Source organism: Anoplolepis gracilipes, chromosome 3, assembly GCF_047496725.1.
Source record: "Anoplolepis gracilipes chromosome 3, ASM4749672v1, whole genome shotgun sequence".
NCBI lineage: Eukaryota > Metazoa > Arthropoda > Insecta > Hymenoptera > Formicidae > Anoplolepis > Anoplolepis gracilipes.
The window spans coordinates 3,700,113-3,727,034 of NC_132972.1; the positions used below are offsets into that span (position 1 = coordinate 3,700,113).

Consider the following 26,922-nt stretch of genomic DNA (forward strand, 5'->3'; position numbering starts at 1 on the left):
AATTTTTAATTTTTAGTTTTTTTTTTTTTTTTAAAGTGAAGTTTGAAGGATTTAATACGAGAATGGGATTTATAATTTATAAAATTTACTTCTTGTGTGTGAATATAAATATATTTTTTACGTTTGAAATGCATTTCATTCTTGCACTGAACTTTTCATTTTTCAGCAATAAGTCGACTTTCTTTTCTTTTTATTCTTTTGCAATTCGTTCACTGATATCGTTGCTGTTTGCACAGACGGCAGGTGCAAGTCTCTTGACAACAAAATTCAAGTCACGTTTCAGCAGGTGCGATTTGTTCATATTTTACTCAACGAGGATTGGATCCTGGATCTTATCAAAATCGTCCCGAAACTGCTCTCGGTAAAGATTACGCGAGGAAGTGTTACGTCGAGAGGCGGACGAGATAAGTCCCGCGGTGAAGAGTTATTTCTCTCTCTTCTTTTTGTGGCACGTTCATGTGACACCAGATAACGACTGGCGAAACCGGACGTCACATTCGGTGCTTATGTCGCTTTGTCCTAATCGCCGAGAGCATCGTCTTTAGCCAGCAAAAATTTGCAATCGTACGCGTGAGAAAATTACGTTTGGCGAGTAATAAAAATCGAGGAGAAAAAAAGGAGAAATTTATCAAATAAAAGTTACATAAACTAGATCTTTTGCGTATCGAAAACAAATAGTTTATCCTGTTCCTTTCACTACTTCCTCTTCAAAAGTAATAATGAGAAACCCAACTGTATTTCTGATAATCACTTAAAAAAATTAGAACTTTTATACTCTTTTTATTTCTTCATAGACATGTGCTTAGAATAGAGTATTGCTTTAAGTCTGTCGACTGCACCGACGTATCTATTTCAGCTTGATGATTGTAAGCTCTTTTGTCAGCGAGCTCGTCGAGGGGGCGTCCTTCGGACTGCATGTAACGCATATCAAAATTAACTCTGCGTACATACACGATCCCTCGTTGGCATGCCCCATTCAGAGCGACGCATCAACGTCTTTGTACATGCGAGAAAGGTCTGAGACGCGAGTGTGCGATCACGTGTGTGCCGGCAAAGTCGACAAAATAGTGTCCGGCTATGCGAAGCATCACTGATGAATTAAGGAATTCTTCGGACATTTGTGATTCAAGTTTGTAGTAGGAGGAGGTGAGTTTGAGACATCTTCAGACTTAATGGCAAACGTTCTCCGAGTGTGATACGAGATGTATCTCTCTCTTCACAAAGCATGCGTTAGAACGAGAATGAAAGAGGGTAAAGCCTGCACAAATGTAAAGTTCGAAATCAAGAATATCATTTTTCTATCACATTTATTCACTTCCAAATGTCGTATTATATTTTTTGTGTTCCAAAATTATTACAAATCATGTAAAGATAATCTTTGCTTATTAATAAAACTTTTCATATATTTAATTTTTAAATATTAAATTTGTTAATAAGATGTGTTTAATATATATGAAGTTAAATTAAATTATTTATATTTATATATTATATAAATATAAAATGTCAAGAGAGAGAACCGAAATTAATAATTTATATAAATTAAATTAATTGAAGGACTTTTAAATGTAAAATTAAACGCAAGCAAAATATTATCACAATTACTTTAATATTACAAGAGATATTTTTGAAGCATTTTATTTTTGTCATAATTATTTGCATATCATCGATTCACCGATAAGTTTAACAGTTACCCTGCGAATTGCAAAAAGGGCTTTACGCCGTAACTGGAATTTAGATAATGCTTCAGTCTAACGGGAGAATGCTGGGTGAAGAGATGATGCGTGCGTTAATTATAATGACACAATTAATTGTTAATAGCTCTATCCACGAGACCCATGATCCACTTGCCCGGTTTTAAAATTTGCTCTCGCATTATCGTCCTGACGAGCCCGGCCAATTACGTGCAAGTCGTTAACCGCGCTATCGCGTTAGCATGTGTAATCGCGAGTCTGGAAATTGCATCTCGCAGGTATACTACATGCCAACGACGACGACGATGACGACGATGATAGATGAAAAAAAAGCGTGTTTTTAACAATTTCACGCAAGCTCGCGAAATATTGCCGCGTCAATCACCCGTTTTCATGTGGCCATCGTGGACGCCATTTGTGTTTTCATTTGAGGTTTATAATTGATTATACTCCCAATTAACACAGATAACGAGGCATGGAATGAAATGTGTACACTGATATGCATTCGTGCACGCTTCAAGATTTGTGAAATTGAGGCTCATGATTCGCGTTGTTGGTGATGATAAATAAAAAGCCGATCGAGAAAAAGTTAGAAGCATAAACGTAAAAAATATAGACTGTACGTATCAAACAAATAATGCATCAAAATTAGAAAAAGAAAGGAAAGTTAAATTGAACATTTTTATTTTATTTTCATAGTTAAGTTGAAAAAAGATAAATACATTTCCGAGACATTGCCTATTCTTTCTAATTTTTGCGCAATTACTGACAGAATAAGATATGCACAATTAGTTTATATATCCTATGGATTTTCGAAAAAATTCATATTTTACATAAAATTATGAAATATTATATAATTTATATTTATCATTAATTCCACTTTTGGATACCGATGATAATTTTATGCATTATTTATGAATGATAATATGACGTCGAAATTTACGCCCTACATGCAATAGAATGCATTTGTGGCTTGCGTTTGTGGTTCTTCTCGTTCCATTATTTTAACAGAAAAATGGAAGCTACGAGCGCAATGTGCATATTTAACAGATACCATCGTCGTTTTACTGTCACGTTTTCTGTTAAGTGTAGATTTTATTTACGATCATCATTTGCGTATACTGATAAAATGATGACAATAAAACACACAAGCAGCAAAAAAATCTGCGAGTTGCAGATGACACATACAATCAGATCTTGTAACAGTTTTATGTATCAATTGTTTTATAATGATGGGCATTTCTCATATTATTTTATGAAATTTTTTATACTTGCAATTAGATATGTACTATAAAATATTAAAATGTTGTAAAATATAATTATTTTTTAAATTATAAATGTATATTGTGGTAAATAATAAGTATTATTTTTGTGTATTGAAAAAAAATAATAAATTAAAATATAGGCGCGATATATATATATATATATATATATATATATATATATATATATATAATATGAATTAAAACATAAATGTTAAGGGTTATAATCTACTTTTTAGAGAAAGAGAGAGAGAGAGAGAGAGAGAGAAAAAAAAATACAAAAAATCGCATTTACATGATGAAGTAATACTATCGCGTCGAATACTTTCGTGCGAAAACACGAAGAAAGAACACGAGTGAAGCTTTAAAGCGCTCCTGTTTCGCAAAAGTACTAGGTTTAAGCAGCTTACGTTTTCCCTCGGCAACCAAATTGTAAATTCTCATATACATATTTCATATACATATACATATATATATATATATATATATATATATATATATATATACATATAAAATTCTTACTAATTTAACGCTAAACTTCGAAACGTTATTTTTTCCTAAGTAAATGTTGCAAACGAAAATCATAAAAAATATAACAACCGCGATATTATAATATCTTATGTACATTCTGTAGTTGTTTTTGATTTACAATTATAAATATGCCAGTTTACAAATATAAATATTCCAGTCTTAACAGAAAATTCTTTTCCGTTTTTTTCTTTACTTTAAAAGTTTTGTATACTCAACAAAACTCATTTTTAGACTGGAACTTTGCGCGGTCGCAGGCGGAACTGTCGCTTAATCGAGTACCTGACAATTAGTAGACCCATTGAAATTGAGTTGAAATCGGCTCTAATAGCACAGTGGAACAAATGGCCCAATAATCGAATGAGAATGCCTTACTCGGAGGTAATTTTGTTACAATGCGCTTTTGCTCACTTAGGATAGATTATTCGCCATTAATTATATACACTATGTACAGCAATCTATTATTTACATGCAAATGTAAACCAAATTTCTAAAAATAATAACTAATTTTAACACGAATTTTTAAACAAATCATTGAAAATCAGGAAGTACAATTCGATTATGCACAAGCTAAAAAAGAAGAAAAGAAACATTGGAAATTTTAATAAAATATTATAATAAAGGTAATTACATCAAATATTATATAATTATATAATTATATAGAATATTATATACAAATTATATAATATATATAATATTATATATAATTTATTATTATATAAAAAGCAATTCTGTTTGATGTTTTAATTATTGTAATTAATATGAAATTAAGTATCTGAGCGATATATTTTTTGGTTTGAATTCTAAAGTTGAAAGCAATTAAATAAGTTTAAATTTTTGTACTTCTCACCATATGTTTGAATTATTCCCAGTTTTCCAGGGCTGTTCCTCGCATTCGCGTAAAACATTCTTATCGCATATCGCGTTGCCAGTTACATGTCCACCGTACGTTTTTCATGTTCGCATCTGCTATTTCCCGCCGTATTTTTCTTTTATCGTAAGAGTGTGTCGACAGTTATAAACTCTCTTAGCTGGAATATCCACTGGAAGAAACCTCGTAGTTTTTCTTCGTCATGATATGTCCGAGCGTTTCTTTACGACGCGCGCACATTTATAGAAAGTTTACGTTGCTAGAATTGTTTTAGCGAGTAGTCGCATCGCACGAATGTGTGTGTGTGTGTGTGTGTGTGTAAACTTTTTTTTAAATTTTTCCACAGAAAAAAAGACGAGAGGCACAACACGAACGAACGATCGATCGATAGCGGTTCCGCACTATTCTCGTCCGGGACGAAGTACTTTTAATATAAAAGATAAAGCGCTGTTAGAAGAGAGAGAGAGATTGTTACATGCAACATCCGACAAAGGGGCATCGTGTGGGTCCTTTGACGTCTGCATTTTTTTCGCGTTTTTTTTTATATGCACAGAATATAGTCGCGTGAATCATCTTACACAGAGATTTTTCAAAGAATAAACTATAGTTTATTTCAAGCTACACAAAATCTGATATATTAATGTATATATATATAAAAGAATTAATTTTTATTATTATATATAATACTGTATAATAACGAGGCAAAATATAATTTTAATATTTTAATATTTACATTTCTTAACTTTTTACACTATAATAAAGAGAATATTATACAGTATGTAATTATTAAAGAAAAAATATCTTTTTTTTTGTTTAATTCTGTAGATATAAGATAAAAAGATGTTCAAAGTTTTGATTTATATACTGTAACGTATGTGAAACGACATATAAAAAGCAAAATATTTTTTTTTTTTTTCATTTTTTTTATAATGATTGCAGTTAACTAATATAATAACTAAACGACTTAATTGATACTGCTTTTTATTTTTATTTGGTGTATTTTCTACATTAGCCGTTAAAACCTTTACTACATTTGATTGCTTTAATTGATATCTCAACTGTAAAAATCGAATGTAATGAAAGATATCGATCGAGAATAGATTTTCTCTTCATAAACGAAAGTGAAAGATGTGCATTTTTCCGGTGAGAGGAAGAGGGAGAGCATATCTAATTCTGTAAGACCAGGAAGAAAAGGAGAGAATTATTCTAAATATTTTATTAGACGATGTGTAAAAAATGCAAATTTTTTTACGGTGGGACATTTTTTCACGTGTCAGGTTTCCAAGAATTCCATATGAAATAGTGTAAGAAGGATGAAATGAAGCAGCAGGATGCGACGAAACAACGAAATGCATATCGCGCGACACAGGAAGTACCGTACGCTCAGGTAGCCGCATCGCAATTTCCGGTGTGGATAACGCCTAAACAAAAGGGATCCTTCCGTTTATGTCGACGTTTATAGATACCGTTTTTACGGTACATTAAAAACCAGACTTTATTTAATACATGAATTTCTTTTTTTTTATTTTACCAGATAGATAGCAATTTAATCTCTCTTTCTTTTATTATTAGAAAGTTATAAAACTCTTCAATGTTTAAAAGTTCCAATGCCCGCGAGTAAAATGGGAAATCTATAATCTTCGTTATGCTTTCCCTGAGAAAGTTTTGTTTCCGTTCATTGCCAGCTATCGAATACCTATACGTCATATTATCAACCCTCGCACTGCCAGTTGGAGTAGAAATGTGTCGTCAACGGAAAAAGTATCTTTTCAGGGGGATAGGGCTTTATCTTGCGCGGTTTTATTTAACGCATCACGATTTTATTAATAGAATATACAAATATAGTTCGTAAAAGGTATGTAACAAGATTGATTTAATCAAATTAAATCCGTTAATCTAATCACCTATTAATTTATTAAATATATTTTATTGTGCTAAAATGAAATATTTAGAGTAATTAAAATTGCTTAGTGAAAATTAATAAATATATGATTTTCTATCACGCGACAATATTGAGCTAACAAAAAAATAATTTTATTCGTACAAATAAGTACAAAAATAAAAGTTATTAATTTTTTTATGAAAACTTTTATTCACATTTCTAGTAGGGAAAAGAGCGAAGTGACTTACATTTAATATCCACCGTCATCTATTTCTATTGTCATTTTATATTCTTTTTGCGCATATACTTATTTATTATTCAATATTACGATGCTTTCGTAGACAATTCTCTTTTTATCTTCGCGAAAAATGTTCACGTCTGAAAATCTTTTACTCGACAGAGGTGGCCCACTTCGATCGTTAACTCGTCGGCGATGTAATTCCGTCTTTGTTCCTCGATTTTCCGCTCTTCTCGCCTTGGCGGATAGTGTCGGCAAATGGAAATGAATGGAAATGAATGCGAGAAAGCCGGAGGAAAAGAGGAAGAGCCCTTTGTACACGTCGCACGTAAATGCGAGGGTGGTTCTCCCGAAGTTCTTGGTGTTCAAGTTCTTCGGGCGTTACGGCCATAAGTCCGTCTCTATCCCAGGTCGACGTTGTCTTTTTGCATTCGATGACGTAAAAGCATAGGTACTTGGTGGCTCGACACCATTTTTCTTTCCGGCTTGCCACACGCGCATATAGCACGTCTGTCTACTTTACCTACCTACCCCACCGTGCACATCGCGGCGCGTATCGCGCAAACGGGTCAACCTAACGGATTCGTTCGTTGAATTTGTCGCGTTGCAGTTTTTACGACAAACTTTCTGAGAAGGATCGAATTGCTCGTGTATCTCGTGTGCGTCTCTCTCTCTCTCTCTCTCTCTCTCTCTCTCTGTATCGCTTTAAACTTTCTCATAAAAGTTGAAGCGCGAAAAAGTAGTATCAACACGCTAGCCACATGTTTATCTTGCTGCAAATGAAATCGGTAATTAATTAAAAACGTGCTACGATGCGAGTCGCCGTAAAGTAAATAGAAGCGTATTAAGGTCGAAAGAAAGCTTTCTTTTTTATAAATTCATATCTCTAACTTTTATTTTATCAGTGATTTTAATTAGATAATCTATTTAGCCGAAAGATTAATCGGCGTGAAAAAGTAAGTAGTATAATTAATATAGGAAATTTCTAATTCAGTTTTGCAAAAGTAACGTGCGGCGTTTTACGGTTTGGACAGTTAGACGAATGGAGTAAATGACGTCAACACCGTTTTGTATTTTAAATTGCTTTGACATGAGATAATTAGTAGATTAAGTTACTCACTCGCGCTTACGTGAACTCATGAATTTTCATGAATTCCTCTTGACCGACCTGTGCTTTAACATAATAATAAATTCTGCTCGGAGGTCATGACTGATTCGACCTACATTCGAAAGCATTTCCGATTCTTTAAGATTTTTTATTTATCACAGATCTTTGATCGCGTGAAATTATCGAGATATCGTTTGATAAATTAAGTTAAAATTCAGTGACTCTCGTTATCTTTTCTATTCTAACACAATTTGAGCAATCATAACATATTCAAAATGCATTTTAAAAAATAAAGAAATAAATTGTTTATCTTCTGATGCTGATAACATTATTTAATGAAATTATATATTTTTGATATAATATAAAAATATAATAATTATATTATCTTTATACATATATGTATAATGTATTATAATAAAAAAATATTTTTATTTAAACCATAATATCCTATGATTGATATATTATCGTTTTAAAATTTAAGAAACATTACGGTTTTTATTATTAAATCTTTTATGGATTTTTAATAATTGATTTTTATATAATTATTATATTTTGTTTTACACATTTAGCTATCGAGTACCTATAAAGTGTGTCAAATGATAAATGGCTATAAATATCCAACAAAGTTTGTAAAAGATGTAACATCGTCTCCAAACAGGAGATCAGTAAATACGGTAGGAAAGGCGGCGGAAGTTCGTTACGAACTTACTTACAGACGTACAATGTTGTTTATCATCTACTGTGACGCAAGATTAACTTCCGCAATAACAACGAGAAGTTTTCAGGAAGTTGATGTGTTTAGTCCTGGGGCAAGCGCCCACACGAGTACTCACACATTTAATCTCAAGCTATAAACTTCGAGCACAAGTAAATGAATAAAAATGATAATCATTTGTATTTTCGGATATAAAACATTATTCTTTAGATATGACACTTATTAAAAGTATACTAACACATTTAATCCAAACATAACATTATCTTTAACGATTTAATTTTATAGCATTTTCTTTTTTTTAAAGAGGCATTAGGCTTATTTGTTATTATTTTATTCATTAATATTTTTTCCCACATTTTTATATTCTCGGTAAAATTACTTTTTTTTCTTTGCTGTAAAATCGGTCATAGGTTAACATAAAACGCGTTACTTGTTTTATTGATTACTCACAACATAAATCCGTTGTTTACCAGTCGACTTACATTTTACGACGTAAAATATCGGGGATCTCGCTTTCTCTGCATCCTTCTTTTGTTCGACTACAATATAATACGCTGCGTGTGCTACGTGATCGAGCCCGCACGACTGAGATTTTATATACGACAATGAGCTAGGCTAGAGGCCATTGAACTTGTATTGCTACTATCTTTTCGATTCATAGCCTCGATAATCTCTGAAATGTGCCTTGTATTTTGTATGATAAGTTAGGAAAAGATGAAACATTTCAATAGAGAGTACTGTACATTTGTAAAGATACTATAGAGCTGACTTTATTTAAATACAAAATCGAAGATAATATTTAGTTAGATAACATCTTTTTAATAGTGAATTTTTTAAAATTGTTTTATTGCAAATAATGATCATCTTTATATATACTTACGTGCATTTATGTGACTTGTGATTTAAATATATTCAATTTGTAGACAAACGGGTTTGAAAGAAATATGATTGATGTTGAGAATATGAGAAATTGTAATATGAAAAATATATTTTTACTTTCATATTTAAAGGTCTTCCAGAAAAATATATAAAATTATCTAAATGACAAGAGATTTGTTCTTATTTTCAAACTTTTGTATATAAATATTTCAAAGAGACTAATATTACAAGAGTATTTCTACGAGAGAGATTTCATTGAAATTTAAGTCAGCTTTTTATTAAAGAAAGTATCTTCTTATTATGTAGTTTAATAGAAGAGAGTATGTGCAATAAAATCCAATTGCGCGAACATAAAAGACGGCAAGTGCAGACGATTTATTAATGAAATATATACAGCGAATAAGTTTCGTAGGCGAAGATGCTGTCATCCGATGCTATCGAACGTTATTTTACATATTTTAATTCCGATACGAGCACACTACTTTTTTCCAACTGTATCGGCTAACCTCTTTTGTATCATAAAACTGTGCCGTACGATTTTTATGCACTTGGATTAATTATTAGTATGATAAGAAAATGAATTTTTTCTGGGACACAGTATTGTAATTAATAAAAATAATTTTTAAATAATCATATGTTTATAAGTGACAAATTATTAATTTATCGTTATAGATGCTATCTATAACGTGTTAACATGCAATGGAAACTACATATTTTAAGATTAGGTAAAAATCACGACTATGAGTCATAGATATCGAGCTTTTATTATAGCTATACGTAATTTAGAAACTATACTTTTTGTTTTTGTAGCTTAATGGCTTTGTTCTCTAAAATGCGTGATTGCAGACAGAATTTCTGATAACGTTTCTTTCCGCGCCAGGGGGATTTATAGCAGAAACTTTTCTCTTTGCCAAAGAAAATATCTTATGCGATGTTGTATGTATTTTCTTCGTACGTCACCACTATATAAGCTCGTAAATTTGCCGAACGATACTCGTAGAGGAACATAAATCGCGATCGTAATTTTTCCAACGCGGAAAAAGGCCTGTTGGCCCTTATTCGGTCAGCGATAAGTTCGGTTGCAGACCGCGATAAATCACGTTCCCGGCGCGCACAGCTGAGTTTTCACCGGAAGTATTATATATCTGAACATTCGGAGAGAGATTACGTAAAAGAGTTTTGCGGCACGCTATGTCAAAATGATCCGATCACCGTTAGTTACATCACGGCGAGGAGGAATGTATCGGTGAAACGTTTCTTTCGCGCGTTGCACGTGCGAGAAACGGAAGGGAAGCCGAGCGCGAATAAATTTCTTTCAGATGTAGCGAGTCGCGTATACATATTTTTTTTTTATCATTATAAATTTCAGATTCCTTAGTAGGTATTGCTATCGGTAAAACGATCGGCTTTGAATTTTCGCGATTTTTCATTCGCCTTTGTGTTCTTTAAATATATATATTGTTTTTATTATACAAAAGTGAATTAATTCATAAAATTTAAAATTATACATATAATTATATTACACGATCATGACTTCTGTTATATAATTTCTTTATTTCTATTAATAAATAACTTACTTTTTGCATTGCAAATCAATAAATAAGTTATTACATAAATATAAGTCAACTATATGATGCTATATTTAATGATAGTTTATCTTGAATCGTGCATTTACATAAATAGGATATATTGTTAGTTTAGCGATAGAATATAGAAAGTTATATATTCGCATGGATCTCTATGGAAACGATAGCTCGAGTTTTATTGCCTTGTCTGCGCCAGCAATCTGCGACAATTCTCACATGCCGAAGTTTTACCGATTTAGCAACGCGAGTTGAATCCACACGGACATTGCACAATAGCGCAAAGTGCATTTCGAGGAACTGCTCCGGTCATAAATGTGATTGCTTTGGAGGATAGCATTTCCCGTGACGTGGCTGTTATCGAAGAAAAGGATCTCAGAAAAGAAGCGTCCAAATTTTCTGCCACCATATATGATTGAAGAAAAAAAACTTCGATAATATACCTACGTTGTTTCGTGAAAATTTTTGCTCTACTTTCACAGGTTTTTCGTGAGCGACTAATCTTTCCAACGTTACATCTGCAAGTTGTTGACTCGTTGTTGGCTTCCCAGAGAATTAGCCATTCACCGTTATGACGGCGAATTTAATTAAATGAACTCATCCCAGTCTCAATTTAGGCAAACTAACAACGCATAAAGCGTTTCTCGAGCATCCGCTTTAACTACAGTCCGAAATACTCGCTGCATTCAAGTTGATTTCTAGCAAACATTTCTCTCACAATATTTTTTTTCCTTTTGTAGCCGTTGCGAATTACAAACCGTAAAATCTTCGTGCGATGTATTTTGCAAAAAATTAAAAATATATACATATATATATCACGCTATGTGAAACACCGGTTGAGCAGAGTTTTACACGCTGATAATTTTTCGATTATTATCGCTCGCATAAGTCATTCCAAGAGAAAAAGCTTTATTAATAAATGAAAAGTTAAAAGTATTGTATGACATGAAACTCTCACGATTAGAATTTGCGAATTATTGTTAGCCGTTTAGCAAACTGGTATTTTATGTCGATAGATATATTCGTTTAATTTCAAATAATCCTAAGTAATAAACAAAGAACGATCTTTTAAAAAGCTGGAATAATTTCTCTTTGTTTCCTATGACTAGTAATATCACAACGATCTTGCGAGCGTGGCGCGGTGAGTTGCGTGTCTGCCGAAGAACGAGTTCAAATCCGATGAGAAGCGTCAAATTTATCTGATCGTCACCTTTCGGAAAACAATGGTAAACATCGAGAGTATCTTGCCACGCGAACCCTTCTAATCTAGATCGTTTGGAATCAATTAAAAATTGTAGGTTTCATATAATTATGGAAGACGTACACTGCAGATACAAGGGTCTCATATATTATTCCATTTGCAGTATCAGTTTAGCTTATGTTTATTGATATTGACGCAGTACGTGCAGGTAATGCATCAGTATCGACATATTGAAGCTAAACTGATACTCAATAGAATATATGACTCTTTTGTATGCATAATTGTCTTTTGCAATTATATGGGACCCACAGTTTTTAACTTAAAGTGTTTGCCATTGTTTTCCGAAAGATGACGATCGGATAAATTCGATGTTTCTCATCGGATGCATTTGTGGATTTGAATATCACGGAGCGTATTATACGATTCGTCTGTAATTGCACACGACTATCAGTCTGGTATACCGTTTTGTAGCTCGAAAGTTTGCCAAGTAGTCCTTGAAATATTCAAACTAGACTTTGATCGAGGAAGGCGAGGCGAGAAGAAACGTGCATTGAAAGATCTACCTCTAGCTCCCCGTAAACTTTACGGGCGCGGCTTTTTTATGTTTATATATGTATCATCTTTACTTAAAACGTTATACGGCTTTCACGGATCATTATCGTTTCCGTGAGTTTACGGGCGTATAACGGACAGGCGTCGTCATGCTCTTTTGATGACCGTTTTATTCGCCGTTTTATTATCGAGATTTCGTTCAGTTAGATCTCGTTTCTGTATCGTCCAGCGAGCAAGAGAGAAAAGATTCTTAGCATATCAATCGATAAGATTGACATAATCCGGTTAAATAAGTTTAATAGAATCCGGCAAACTTATTTAACGCTTGCTAACCGGATTTTGAGGTTGCTTTGAGAATTCTTAAAGGCCACGCGGGAACGAAGTACTTGTGCCGTTTCGTTAGGTTAAAGATATAACGAGGCTTAAAATAGAGGAGATCCGAGACGCGCTGATCAACGAGAGGCTTTTGACAGAGCAACCATCGAGACCGAAAAGATATCGCGAACGTTCACCCTTCGAGTGGAGCATGGAAATTTCACCTTCAATGTTGCATTGTAAATCACATCGACGATTTATTGATTTTAAATTAGAATATTTTTAGTTCTTTATTCTTTTTCTTGATGAGCGAAAAAAGATATTTTTTTTATATATCCGAAAATATTTTTGAATGCCCAGCTAATTTTTAAAGGTATTTAAATTGACAACATAATATTCTAAATAACATTCTTGTTTTATGCTATAAAATATGTATGCATTACATAAACAAATTATTAAAATATATACTTACATTTAAAATATTTTAATAATAAGGAATAAAAGAACAAAAATTTGTTATTAATTAATTATTGACAAGGTCAATGTAATAGTACATTGAATTTTGCGATATAATTATATCGTAGGAACATTGATACAGTCATCGTTACATCTTGTGCTTTGCTAATTAGTATGATGCCTACATTGTTATATTCGGGTATGAAATCATGGATGGCGCAAGTCGTTTACGCAACGCTTTTACGATGATTCGTTGCAAGTAAAAGTTAATACTGTGCGAAAGTCTCATAGCGATAAAACTGTCTACTATTGTAGAAGAGACAATAATCGTAGAAATCAAAGAACATAATTCACGGTTGACAGTCTTTTCGCGAAAAAAAAAATCCGTGTGATTGTAAAATATTGTAGTCAACTAATCCATTAACAGTTTACACATCGACATAGATACAAATACTTACAAATTTTTTTTCTCATATTTGTCCAATTATTTGTAAGGTGCAATTCGAGAACCTGTTTTGATTATTCGTTTATAACACTGTATCGTGATTTATTTTTAGTCGCGAGAAATAAAAACGACTTACTAACTTCATTTGAGGTGAAAAGGAATTTAAATAAAATTAAGTTTTTATCAATGCTATTAGAATTTTTTTGGCAGCGATTAGAGTAATCTATATTTTTGATCAGACGTTTAACGGCTTAAAAATAAAGTATGTTTGCGTATTTTAATTTTCTTTTATTTAATTTATCAAAATATTGTCGTGCAATTCGAGAATAATATCGCACTTTTCAAGAACAGTAATTATAATTGATTTGTTGTACACATTTTTAATAATTAAGTTTAATTTCCCAAAACGCGTAATGCAATATGTAATTTGAAAAATGTATACATGAAGTCGTTTGTAATTTAATTTTAATTATGAATATTCTAATAAACTTTGCCTAGTATTTATCGTACGAGACATATTTTTATACGTTCGCAAATTGCGTAAATAAATAAGTAATTCTTAAGTAATGCTTATTTGAATTTTCTCTTTAGCTCTCTCTTTTTCAATAGAGTAGTCTATAAATTTAAATAAAAAAATTAACGTAAAAAAAGACTCAATTTCTTTTAATGTTAAAAATATAATATTAAAAAATATTTCTCGCATTTTAGTTTTGAGTTGTTATTCGCTGCGAACGCGGAAAGCAGCTTTTGTTTCGAGAATATAACTGCATTTACGTCGTGCCGTAAATCGTCCTAAGTGTACATACGCGATTAGTGCAATTAGCTCTCACATCGATTCGCTCTAAATTACCGGGGCTAACGAACGCGGATAGAGTGCGTGGTTAATTAGTTCCACGAAATTTATTCTGCGCTCTCTGTCGGCATCGTCACTCTAACAACGAAAATCTATCGAGGAAAACGAAAGCTCGTGCGTGACAAATACTCGCACGAAACTCTAATGTTATTCAGGGAGACACCGAATCGCGCAGCGGCCTGTTCATAATTGACATTCCACGGCCAAAGTTCGTAAATCTCTCGGTATATCTCCGACTAAACAGCAATCGTGTTCTAATGAGTCACACTAATGGTTATTATGTGGCTGCATCCAACGAAGAGATAATGAGCTTTTTACAAATTGCGTGGACGTGTGTCTTACAATTATTTATAGATAACAGCACTCGTTCAATTAATCATGTTTTCTCGCTGTCAAAAATATTATTGACATGTGTTGTGTAGTATTATTTTTAGAAAGGATTATATTTTCTTCTATACTTATTGATATATGTAATATAAAAAGCTGTGTAAAAATTTTACAATTACATAAAAACGTGTAATATATTTTCATTTGAATGACCATTATTGGAATGATTTGAAATTTATGCTGTACCATTTATGGAGCTGTACTTAATCTAGGAATGTAGAAGAGAGGAAATACACTTTCTACACGGTCCATTTGGTCCGATACTCTTTCCATTAATATAAATGATAATATCGTAAATTGAGCACGCATTTTTTCGCAGTTATGATTTTCCCAGACGTGCGAACGATTATATTCGCGTCATACCGTTTATTATTATTATTTACGACGCTTCTCGAGCCATTGCGTCTGATTAATATTTAATTCACCGTGAATCTCACTCGTATCGCTAATTAGCTCCGCGAAATGAACGACTGCAGATCCGTTCAAACGGATCCGTATCTTTTAGGTGTTGCGCATCCTGCGGCGTCGTCGTTCACGAGCTTACGAGCAACAGGTGGTTATAACGAATATCATATTCGCGATGTTATATCGAGACTTCATAATCGAGATCTTTCACGCTTCACAGCCAAATTTATTAAAGCCGAACAGTTCGCGCGATATGACAGATCTACTGATTCGCAGATGGATTCTTGAAATTCGCGCTTTTTTTTCGCAGTCGATTTCGTTCTATGATTACGAAAAAAAATAAAAACTCGAAAATACCTGTGTTACAATTGGATAATGTTACGATTCGAGATATTTTCTCTTTTCTATTTTATTTTATATTCCGTGAAATGTAGACATTATGCAAACGAGGATTTTACCTTCACAATTTAATCGCAATCTCATTTACACTTGGACGCTGCTTCGTGCAATTCCCGATGCATTAATTGAGATATATAAAGGAGATGTAAATAAAATATATACATGTATGATTGAACATATTAATTAAATAAAAAGATAAATGACATATATATAATATTCGAAAGAAGTAATTATACATATATGTGCCTTGTATATGTATAATGTGATCCAATTTTCATAACAATAAAGTACAGTCGTGATGTTTCTCGCGCTAATTAGATCTTCTTGATTTTTCGATTTATCGATGCATCTCATCAATCATATCTGTCGATAGAAGTGTCAATCGCGTGGGTAGGGTAATCACGTATAAGCGGAGCATCACTCGAGGATGTGAGGATACGCGGAATTCGATCGAAAGCCCTTTCAACACATACATAGACACATATATTTTTAATTACATCAATCTACTTTAAAATCCGCACCATACCCACGCGTGCATACACATGCATATGCAGTGTCCACCTACGCATTTGATGTAATTTATGCGATGTAAATTATGCATCGACCAATCGTATCCGTTAACACTTGTAAAAAAACTGGACGAGCAAGTATACAAGAAGGAGAGTGTAATTCCTTGTTTCCTTAATTGGGAAGTGTATGAATTTTATAAATTGGTTAATTTGCATAATGAATATCTGACAATATTTTAACCTTTATTCATCAAGTGTCTATGAATGATGTCTGATTTATCTGATGTAATTGAGATGTTGCCTCTTCTAACATTCAGAATTGCAATCTTGAGATATTGATGTCGTAAATAACCAAATTTCGTAGATATTCATGTTTATGGAGAAACGCGTTGAAATCATCGCGCGTGTCTATCGCGAATAATTTGAATTTGAATAATTCCATAAATCGACATGCAACGTGAGTCCGATACATTAGATACGTGACTATAACTTACGCAACGTTATCTATATTTCGTGCGAAACATGAATTCTGGAAAATGGGACCTTTAGTCGCGTCTGTGATCACATGTTGGTGCAAAAGTGCTTGCGTCAGTCTACAATTTTTTATTGCGCAACATTATTATGCTAGATGGATTGCAAATTGTGTGCAAAAAGTAATTTATATATATATATATATATATATATATATATATATCGTCGTCGCCGTCATCGGGAGATATTTTCCTGGAGCGATACAAGAGATCTCATTTAGACTTTCGCGTCGCGATATACTTGGCAAATCAGAGTGTCTACTCAAATCTTGTAAAAAATTGCCTGAAAAAATTCTCTGAAAAAAATTCCCTGAAAATTCCTTGATTTTAAGATGTTTCTATTTAAAAGTTTAGATAAAAAAATCAAGATTTTTTAATATAACTAAATAAGTATTTTTATTGTATGTGTTTTTAATATTTTTTATTTATTTTAAAGATAAATTCAGAATCTTTTGTAAATGTGTATACTGAAAAAAAACTGAATAACTTTTGTAAAATAAACATTTTTTACTTGCATAATAGTTTTATTTTTCTATCAATAAAAATTTTGTAAATTATTTTAAAAAATACGTGCTCTGCATATTTATTTTGTTAAGGCATTGAATGTATAAAAATAGAAACATATATATTTATAATATATTTTAAACATACACGCATAATTTACTTGGCTTGCTGATTGCTTACAATATAAGAACAAAATCAAAGAATTTTTTTTTTAATTTTCTGAAAGCCTCAATAAAATTCCATGAGAATTTTCTGATTTTTTCGGGTACAAATAAAATTTCTAAGAATTACAAGTTTTTTAGAGACTAGATAAATCTATCGATTCGCGCGGTCACGCAAATACGATTAATGAATATGTTCGGTTGGCATGGTAGGTAGCGTGATATTTTTCAAGTTGATTAACATCACTCGGTGTAGAGGGAGATTAAATACGGCGAACAATAGCTCATTTGTCGCAAGATTCTCAAGAACGAGCAGGAAACGGGAACGGAACAAACAATTACGGTGTCGGCAAAATCGATTAAATGTGCGACGATACTGGAAAATTATACGCATAATTATAAAAGTGTATTTATGTCATATGTTCTCTAGTATTTCATCTAAAAATTATCATAATAAAAATATTTCTTAAATATGTAATTTTTAATAAATCTTGGAGCATGGTGTAATTCTTGATTATTAAAATGTTATTACAAAAAAGTCATAAATATACATATAAAAATACCGGCAATAAGATTAAATTATATTACGTACATGACTCACGCTACGTAATAAAAACATGACTCACACAATCGGAATTTATACTTGCAATTTTAAATATTTTAGAACTCATTATTCTAATAAACTGTGTTGGGATATATTATTAGCGAAGATACATATGTATTAAATTATATAATATTATTGATTCATAATTTATCATCATTTTGATCACCATTGCTTACGCCTCGATTGCCATCTGTTGTCAATTTCATCTTCGGATCATGGGTCACGTATTTTGGAGAACGTTTGCCACGTGTACGTCGACACGTGTGTGTGTGTGTCATATTAGCGACGAATCGCTGGGTTATCTTTCCAGGTGAACTAGAGCGAGGAGGAAGCGAATAGCGAACAGGTTGACCTCCCACGCACGTGACGTGTGCGCTCACTTTACGATTAATTAGCACTTAATTATTCGGCCTCCGTCTGTACACTCGGCTCGCGCGTCTCGAGTATTAGAAGACAAAAAAAAAAAGAACATATGACGATGCGATCCCGTTCGTCTCATCTCGGTCCAACCTGAACGAGAAGAAGGAGAAATATCTTCGACGCGAGCTCACGTACATAATTATCAAGGATGCAGGGCATCTCGACGGAGGGTGCCTCGCCCGGCGGTCGCCGGCTATCCCGCAGTTTTCACTCCTGCCTTCGTGGAGCCGACCAAGACGACCTTGAATCAGGTATCTAGAATACATAGTTGCATGTTCGCGGTAAGCGGGATAAATCGCCGATGTTACAATTACGATATCGCGATGTCGTCGCGAGAAAAAGATTGATCTTTTTAGCGGAAATATAATAGTAGCTGTTAATCAAAGTTTCAAGTAACTAGCCGCGATCTAGTTTTAGATTGTGTGAATTTTTTTTTATATATATATATATATAAGATTAAAATATATGTGACGCGGAAAGCGGATTTTCTTGACGCACTTTTACATACTTGAACGATTCTTTTTATGGCACTGAGTGAACAATCCGGGGCGTGTGTAGGATAACGACTCGCGATTAATAAATATGTAGGTGATCCCTACGCAATATCGCGTGCCTACGCTCGTTAAAATCGTACTTGCCTTTTGCGATAGTTGACATCTTACGATATGAAAGAAAACTCGAATAATCGTCGGACAATTTTAATTGCTTAAATCATCCATTTAATGCTTCTTTCTCACTCAATTATCAATTGAATTATATTTAATCTTGAGCATTCAATTTCTTATAAATTTAAATTGCAAGAGATCTTTTGAAAAGAAGAAACATGTTTTAATGATTTTAATCGAGGAGCATTTGAATAAACTTTTTTATCACTCAATAGACGATCCTAGTAAGGATAAAATTAATAAAAAACTTTTCTCTCTTATAAATGTTATGTTTTATTTTATATTTATATAAAAAGTATATTTTTATACATATCAAATATAAAATATAATTTTTTGCCTCGTGCAAGGAGTGCAAATAAATATTGCTTATTAAATTCTTAAATCGGTGACAATAATAAATTTTTATTATGTATTGATATTATATAATACATATGTATTTTTTTCTCCGACGCGCAAGAAACAGATGATCATTACTTACTAAATTCACAAAAATCTGGACTGTATCTTTCGGCGAAGGAATCTTTAGATGTACTATTTTGGACGAAACAACGGGCGATGGTTACCATAGTCTCGTAAAAGTCGCATACGGAAATACGCACAAGAAATACCATGCTTGATGCTAAACAGATGACACGCACCGATCCCTCGCGTTCACGCGCGCATGAGCCGTGACGTGCACCCACGTGACGTGCTATTTACGAGAGTGGCACGCTCGTGTTGATACTCACGATCATATACTGGTGACCGGCGACCGAGTAAGTGTAAGCGAGGGAGACCACGTTAATATTTACTTTCATACACAGTCTCCGTTCCCGGCAGTCCATTCCCGACTGTATCGTGTTCACTGTCTCTAACCAGCTGAGGGGACTCTTGGTGAATCGATCCGGTGTCTCGGCCTGTCGATCCTCGACGCGATACTTCAGTCGGTGATAATTATCGTCGAAAATGTCCGCCTTATTAATGTGAGACGAATAAATTATCTGTGAAGACGGACATATGTATGTGAACAGTGAATAAAACGACGCACTAATTTCTTTGCATTTTTGTTTAATTATATTATTGGGCAGAAATGTTGTCGATAGTTCAAAGTGATTGATCAGAGGATCGTTACACATTCGAAATATTTGCTATTAATATATTCAAGATAAATAGATTGCCTTTAGTTGTCGATTTGAAAATAATAATAGTCACATAGGTATTTGAGTGTTCTTTCTTTATGATTTTATTAAATATATTTGTGCTTTGGATTTCACATGATTGGTCATTATTAAAAGAAAAAATAATATACAAAGTGATTGTGGATATAATATTCGTCAAATGATACCAGAGTTATTTTTCTACAGTGGTTTTTGTGTTTTTACTTTTTTATAAATATCGCACACGTGGAGAATTTGACAGAAGACGTTGTTAAAAGATTGTCAATCTTAAAATATCGATCTTATAAAATCAACAAAAAAATTATAATGCGCTATCTATAATTAGTACAGTGAAATCTAATCGAAGCTGGAAGCTGATAACGGTATATATCTCGATACATATCTTGATATTTTAACTGGGTCGACAACTTGCCGAGGATAATACATCCAAGCAATTGATTAATCAAGATATTAGTGCTATTTAATATGTCTTAAGTGATTTATATTAATAATTTGTTTATGACACATTTACATAATTTCTACAGGATAAAGTGTTTTATCTGCCGCAAATTGTTTTGCTGCCCTTTATGACATTCTGATACAATAGATGTTATTTTACACAACGAATTAGCCGAAGAATTACAAGATAGCTGGATGCTTTAACACAAATGTTTATCGGTATCGATCTCTGATGAACAGGAAGACTTTCTATAAAATTTGTTATTATCCGCAAAGATCATAACCGGCAGTTGTTAGTGTCAAGAAAGATATATCTCGTCAAGCTGAGTCGATAGAAAATCAAGGGACCGTAAAACGAAAGTTCTCGACCGTCGTGTAATTTGCATGCCACACATTGTCGGAAATTGCGAAAAATTTCGAGACACATTGTCGATATTCTTCTTGTCGACCTTCGGTTACCGATCTTTCTTCCCGACATGATCGATGCTTCACAGAATGACATCAATGGAGATGCGATGAGCTACCGCAAGTAATAGCGGAGGATGACACACGAACGAATATAAGACGCTTCTCGATCGCGCGATTCTTACAAAGATAAATGATTTAACAATCGCCCAAGGACGATTCTCGTCGATTGTTGTGAAATAATCTACACCGTCAACATGAGGATCCGTTACGTGCCACAAGATACCGGGAACTGCCACAGACGTATGTTACTTTTATTATATGATGGTTAAAAAGTACATTACGACTTATGATATTTTATAAATTTTTTGCGTTAATTTCACGAGACATTCATCGCCAAAATTATTTACCATTTCACATATTTACGCGCTCCAGTAAACTATAAAATTGATCCACGCGATGGTGAAGGCTGTGAAATTATTTAACGGCATAGAAAAGTACAAGTATTTTTATTGTAGATGCAAAATTGGCGAAATTATTTTTCATATTTTTTAATTACACTTAATAAATATCAATATTACACACAAGTGTTATTATATTTATATTAAGTTCTCTTGTACTGCTACATTTGTCTATCTTCATGTTTCCTCGATATTTATATCGGCCCTAACTTGGTTCGTCCGATGATGTTTGTACCGAGTCAAGTGTCGTACAAAGGAAAAAAGTGATCCGTTATACGCGTGATATGTGTGTTTTGTGGTAGCTCTTCTGGAGTATCACATTCGATTCTGGCGCGTCGTCTTTCCTGGAGCAAACTGACAAAAGTGTTTTAAACGTGCGTCCGATTTTGGCGAACCTCAACTATCGAAACATTGCTTTTATCGATTCATTGCCATTGAAACGGGAGAGAAATTTCCCGCGTGTTTTCTCTCTCATAGCGAACGCAATGTAATCGTTATCACTGTAATATAAATCAGTAACATGCATTTATCTAATGCGTCAAAATAAAAAAAATGTTACACTATTCCGTTACTTTACGTCGTAAAATTGAGGTGAAAATCCCGTTAGTTTTCTCTATCAGATAATTTTTATATATCACAAATTATTTTTTTCTTGCTAAATGCAAGTATTATCTCGTTTTATTTGTCAGTCATGGTATTTACGTGCAGTTTAGTAGAAAAAGTTAGATAACACATTTCAATATATATATATATATATTTTACTGCAACTTGCAAAAGCACTCTTTGCTGGTATATCCATTAAAAATATTATTAACAGGGAGAGATTCGCCCCAGCATAAAAAAGTACCAAAGCACACGCTTTTAAATTAACCATTTTGCCTCTGTATAACTGTATTAAAATGTAAACACTGAACCGAGGGAATATTCCGTGAGCATATGTATACAGTGTAATTATATGATTTCCGATGTTGCGTTTTAATAACGCCAAGTACCATTAAAATATAATTTTCACAAAAATATTGCCCCGCGAAATAATTATGTGAAAAATATAAATGAGCTTTGTAACGGCCGTCGTTTACAATATTTTCCGCACTGTTTGTTTCATTTACTTTATGGTTAGAGTGCTTCGTATCAAGCAACTTCTACAAATTCAGACAAATAAAGAGATAATTTTCATTTTTCAGTATTTTAATCAGTATAATTCTTTTTTACAAAAATAAATTTTTTAATACAGAACATTTCTTATAAATAATGTTGATGCAAATAATTTTCTTCTGGCGAATTTATACTTTTTTAGATAGTTGGATAAGAAATTCTGAAACTTTTTAAAAATATGAAGATTATTGTCATTTAAGAGTTGTATTTTTTGTCTCAATATTTGCAAAACTTCTACTATTACATATTATATCTCGAATGTTATTTTAGACAAGTATACGCAGAATAACACATGATTAGTTAAAAAAATACAATTTCAGTGCTTATTAGACATAGGAATTGACATTGTATAAAAAACAAGCTAATTTTATTCGTGTACCTTTTCGGCATAAATTTGAACTCACTTCAAAGTATGAACTTCACAGCGTAATAATTAGATAAGCATACAGAAAGTCAATTTTAATAATCATACATCCCCCGCTTTTTTCTTCGTCTTTTTAGCACTCTCCTTAATCATTCGTTATACATGTGCTTCCGAATAACTGCCATGTTGTAATTAAATTATGCGAATGACTCGTGCTATTACGAATCAAATGTTCAAAACGCGCTATCTTTTATGAAAGAGATATGATCGAAGAGATATATAATCGATTTTCATTTCTTTTATTAATCTAATATATAATATATTAATACAGCTAATATATTTTTTTTATATTTATTCTTTATTTCTGGAAAAAATTGACGAGAATCTAGTTGCAAAATTATATCTCATAATCAAAACTCTATATGTATTTTTTTTCAACGTTAAATTAACCTTTGCGAATAATTTTATTTTTCTCATGCATTGATGCTTTTTGCTGAATAAGCTCTGGATTTTTATTCATTATTTAAATAAACTCGTTTTTTATCGCTTTGAACATTCATAACTTTTCATTAGAATTTTTTAAACCGAAGAATCAATTTATAGTTTACTATCAAAATAAAAACAAATAATAATTATTGAACTAATGATTTTTAGAAAAAGGCGCAGAAAAATGAAAATATAGGATTTTAAGATAAAAAAGTATTTTAAAGATTTTGATATTATTCTTTTATATTTAACATTTTTTAAATATATTTAGACTTATGTAAAAATCGTTAGTGCATTTCTTTCTTCAAAAGCGAAACGCAACAAACATCTTTTGAAAACAGATTTAAATCTTTAAAATTTCGTAAAACTTTTCATATATAATTTTATCTTTATTTACTATAAATTTTTTCTAAATATATGTATGTAAAAATAATGTCATATATATGTATAATTTAAAAAAAAACGTACAGATATTTCGATTGCACCTTGACGTTAATTATCTAGAGAACGGCAATTATTTGTCAGAGTAAAGTGCGTTCTACGAAGTCCACATTTTCACTTCTTCTGTTGGCGTGAACGATTACGCGAGTAAGTACCGTAAAAGAAGTTGCACAAGCGCCTTCGCGTTTCGCTTTTACGCGCGAACACTTTACGATGATTGTCAGGACGTAAAATGATATTCTCGAATTCACGTTGAAGAGAAATCGAAACTACCAGATACCAGATCAATCAATCTTCTCGACCGTATTTCGTGGCTTATGTGGAACGTGTAACTTTATCAGCTGCACTCTTTTACAATTACAACATCCAATTTTAATCAAGGAAGAATGTGAAATTCTAAAAGCGGTCGGTTCACCGACATCACTTTGGCATTTCACTTTTGATTTCACGTCGAGAAAAAAATATCGTGATCACTGTACGGAAGATGATTATTGCTGACTCATTGATGATTGCCGTCGTAATTATACCAATGATTATAAACGTGACGATTGGCTTTTATAATCGTTTATGCAATACAAATTGTGGCAATACTTCACACGGTGCTTGTTTTTTAGAATAAAAACGTGAATATCTATCTTTTTGTAGTTATTCGATTATTGTGAAATATTTATTGGATTATTAATTAGACATAAATAACAAAACACTAAATCGATAAGATTAAATTTGCATAAATTAATCTCGTCTATGATATATAATATTATATTTGTACATTATTTATATATAAAAACAAGACATTTTAATAAAAGATATTATATGATAATGTTAATGTTAAAGTTTCACATATTAACTTGTAAAATTACACACACATATATATATATATATATATATATATATATATATGTGTGTGTAATTTTACAAGTTAATATGTGAAACTTTAACATTAACATTATCATATAATATCTTTTATTAAAATGTCTTGTTTTTATATATTTTTTTCATATTAATTTCCTTAAGAAAGTTGATACTTTCACATAGTACTTTGACATTTTCGTGCAAACACAGAATTTAATTGATTATGAAATCAATTATAATTACTATTGGGATTAAGGGACAGATTAACGGAACGTTAATAGAGAGATGATCTGGGCTACGTATGTATGTATGAGCTTGTCTATACTTTCTCCACAGAAGAAACTTATTACGCGAGATCGAGACGGTTAAAAAGTCGCGTGAAAAATCCCGAGAGTAAATTTATTTTTGCGTTGACGCAAATAAATTGACAACTTATTCCGGGACTAACATACACTTAACGACTATTAGCAATCGCGGTCGGAATTAAAATCTCTTCGCTTATATGTTGCGAGCAATGTTGTAAATCTGGTTTCAATGACGATTACGCGTCGAGCGATAGCGATCAATCATTCGATGCAGTTTGTGTGAGGAAGCAAAAACATTATTCTATTTTTAAATGTTCTTTCCTCTTTTACGGCAAACGAGATTGATACTTTCGAAAATATTAGCAAAAACAGGATATAAGCATGATTAAATCTTAATAGAGTTGGCATTTTCTCGCATAAATCGTGTTTTAGATTTTAGATAAATCATGATTATTATAAATTTCTCTTTTGTTAAAAAAAGGGTACGGTGATAATAAATAATCATTAATATGCATCGCGCTACTTAATACTTATTCCCATATTTATAACGATAAAATTATATCAATTGAAAGATTATTGATATCAGTCTTATTTTACACTTTTAGTTTAAAACATAATTTAAAATACATTTCAATCTCTCGCTAGGACTATTTTTTTAATTTTTTTTAAATTTCGTTTTTTGCAACAATATTGCGTTTTCATGTATCGGAATTGGAACAAATTTAACTGTATCGATAAATACATGTTTATATTATTCGAGGACATAACTCTATCGAACGTTCGCGATTTTATGTATTAGACATTCTCGCGTATGCTAATATTTACACGTATCCCACGTGTTTCAACGTCAAGCAAGACTCACCGCAACCGCTCCAGGAGATGAGCAATTAGTTGAAAGATCTCCTCTATCTCTGGGGGAAAAACGGTTATACTAAACTGCCGGCTGGTCTCTTCATGGTCGAAATCCTCGCCGTCTTACGGTGCTCGGTGCCCATAATAACGCGTCGACGCACATACACGGTATGATAATAATTTCGCAATAGACGTCATTTTGTAGAAAGTCTTCTCAAGAATTTTGCCCGCGGCGGAATATCTCTCGATGGATGTGTATTGGCATATGAAAAACGTGTTTATTGAATTATAAGACGGATTAAATTGAAATAAAAATTAGAGAACCTAGTTACAAAAAAGAGAAATATGAAATATATTAATTATTTACAATGCTGCTTTTACTTTTTAAACTTTATTCTAAAATGCGATTATTTTATATATATATATATATATATATATATATATATATATATATATATATATATTATGTCTGTTTGAGAAATACAATGTAAGGCAAGACTACATAACATTTTTAACTTTTTCTCAAACTCAAAATTCTCTTTTGTAATTTTCTTTTTTAATTCTATTTTGCCGAATTATATATAGCTAATAAAATATATAAAATATAAATAAAATGTAAAATATAAAAATATAATATTATATAATAAAATATACTAAAATATAGATATAAATATAAAATATAAATAAATAATATTACATATAATAATATTATAATATTATATAATAATAATAAATTATAAATAAAAAATGTAAAATATATGCATAAAATATAAAAAAATTTTACACACCATCTTCCTTTTAATATCAATACCAGTTTATTCAATTTGAGCAAGATTCTTCTAC

The 26,922-nt window shown here is 32.0% G+C and overlaps 1 protein-coding gene across 19 annotated transcripts in view; it reads left to right on the top strand.

Moving 5' to 3' along the window:
* The window catches only part of Raskol (Ras GTPase-activating protein raskol), a 294,929-nt gene that overhangs the window by 180,243 nt on the left and 87,764 nt on the right, over positions 1–26,922 (top strand). For 2 of the 19 annotated variants that reach the window (XM_072887923.1, XM_072887929.1), the window contains exons 2-3: positions 857–1,146; positions 18,389–18,749. The exons of 13 other annotated variants lie outside the window; for them this stretch is intronic. In XM_072887923.1, coding sequence (XP_072744024.1) covers positions 18,647–18,749 — 103 coding nt within the window. In that variant the 5' untranslated portion in view covers positions 857–1,146; positions 18,389–18,646. Of the gene's footprint in view, positions 1–26; positions 1,147–18,388; positions 18,750–19,907; positions 21,467–26,922 lie in introns of those variants that run through there. 4 more of the 19 variants (XM_072887925.1, XM_072887926.1, XM_072887924.1 and 1 more) reach the window with 4 other exon arrangements.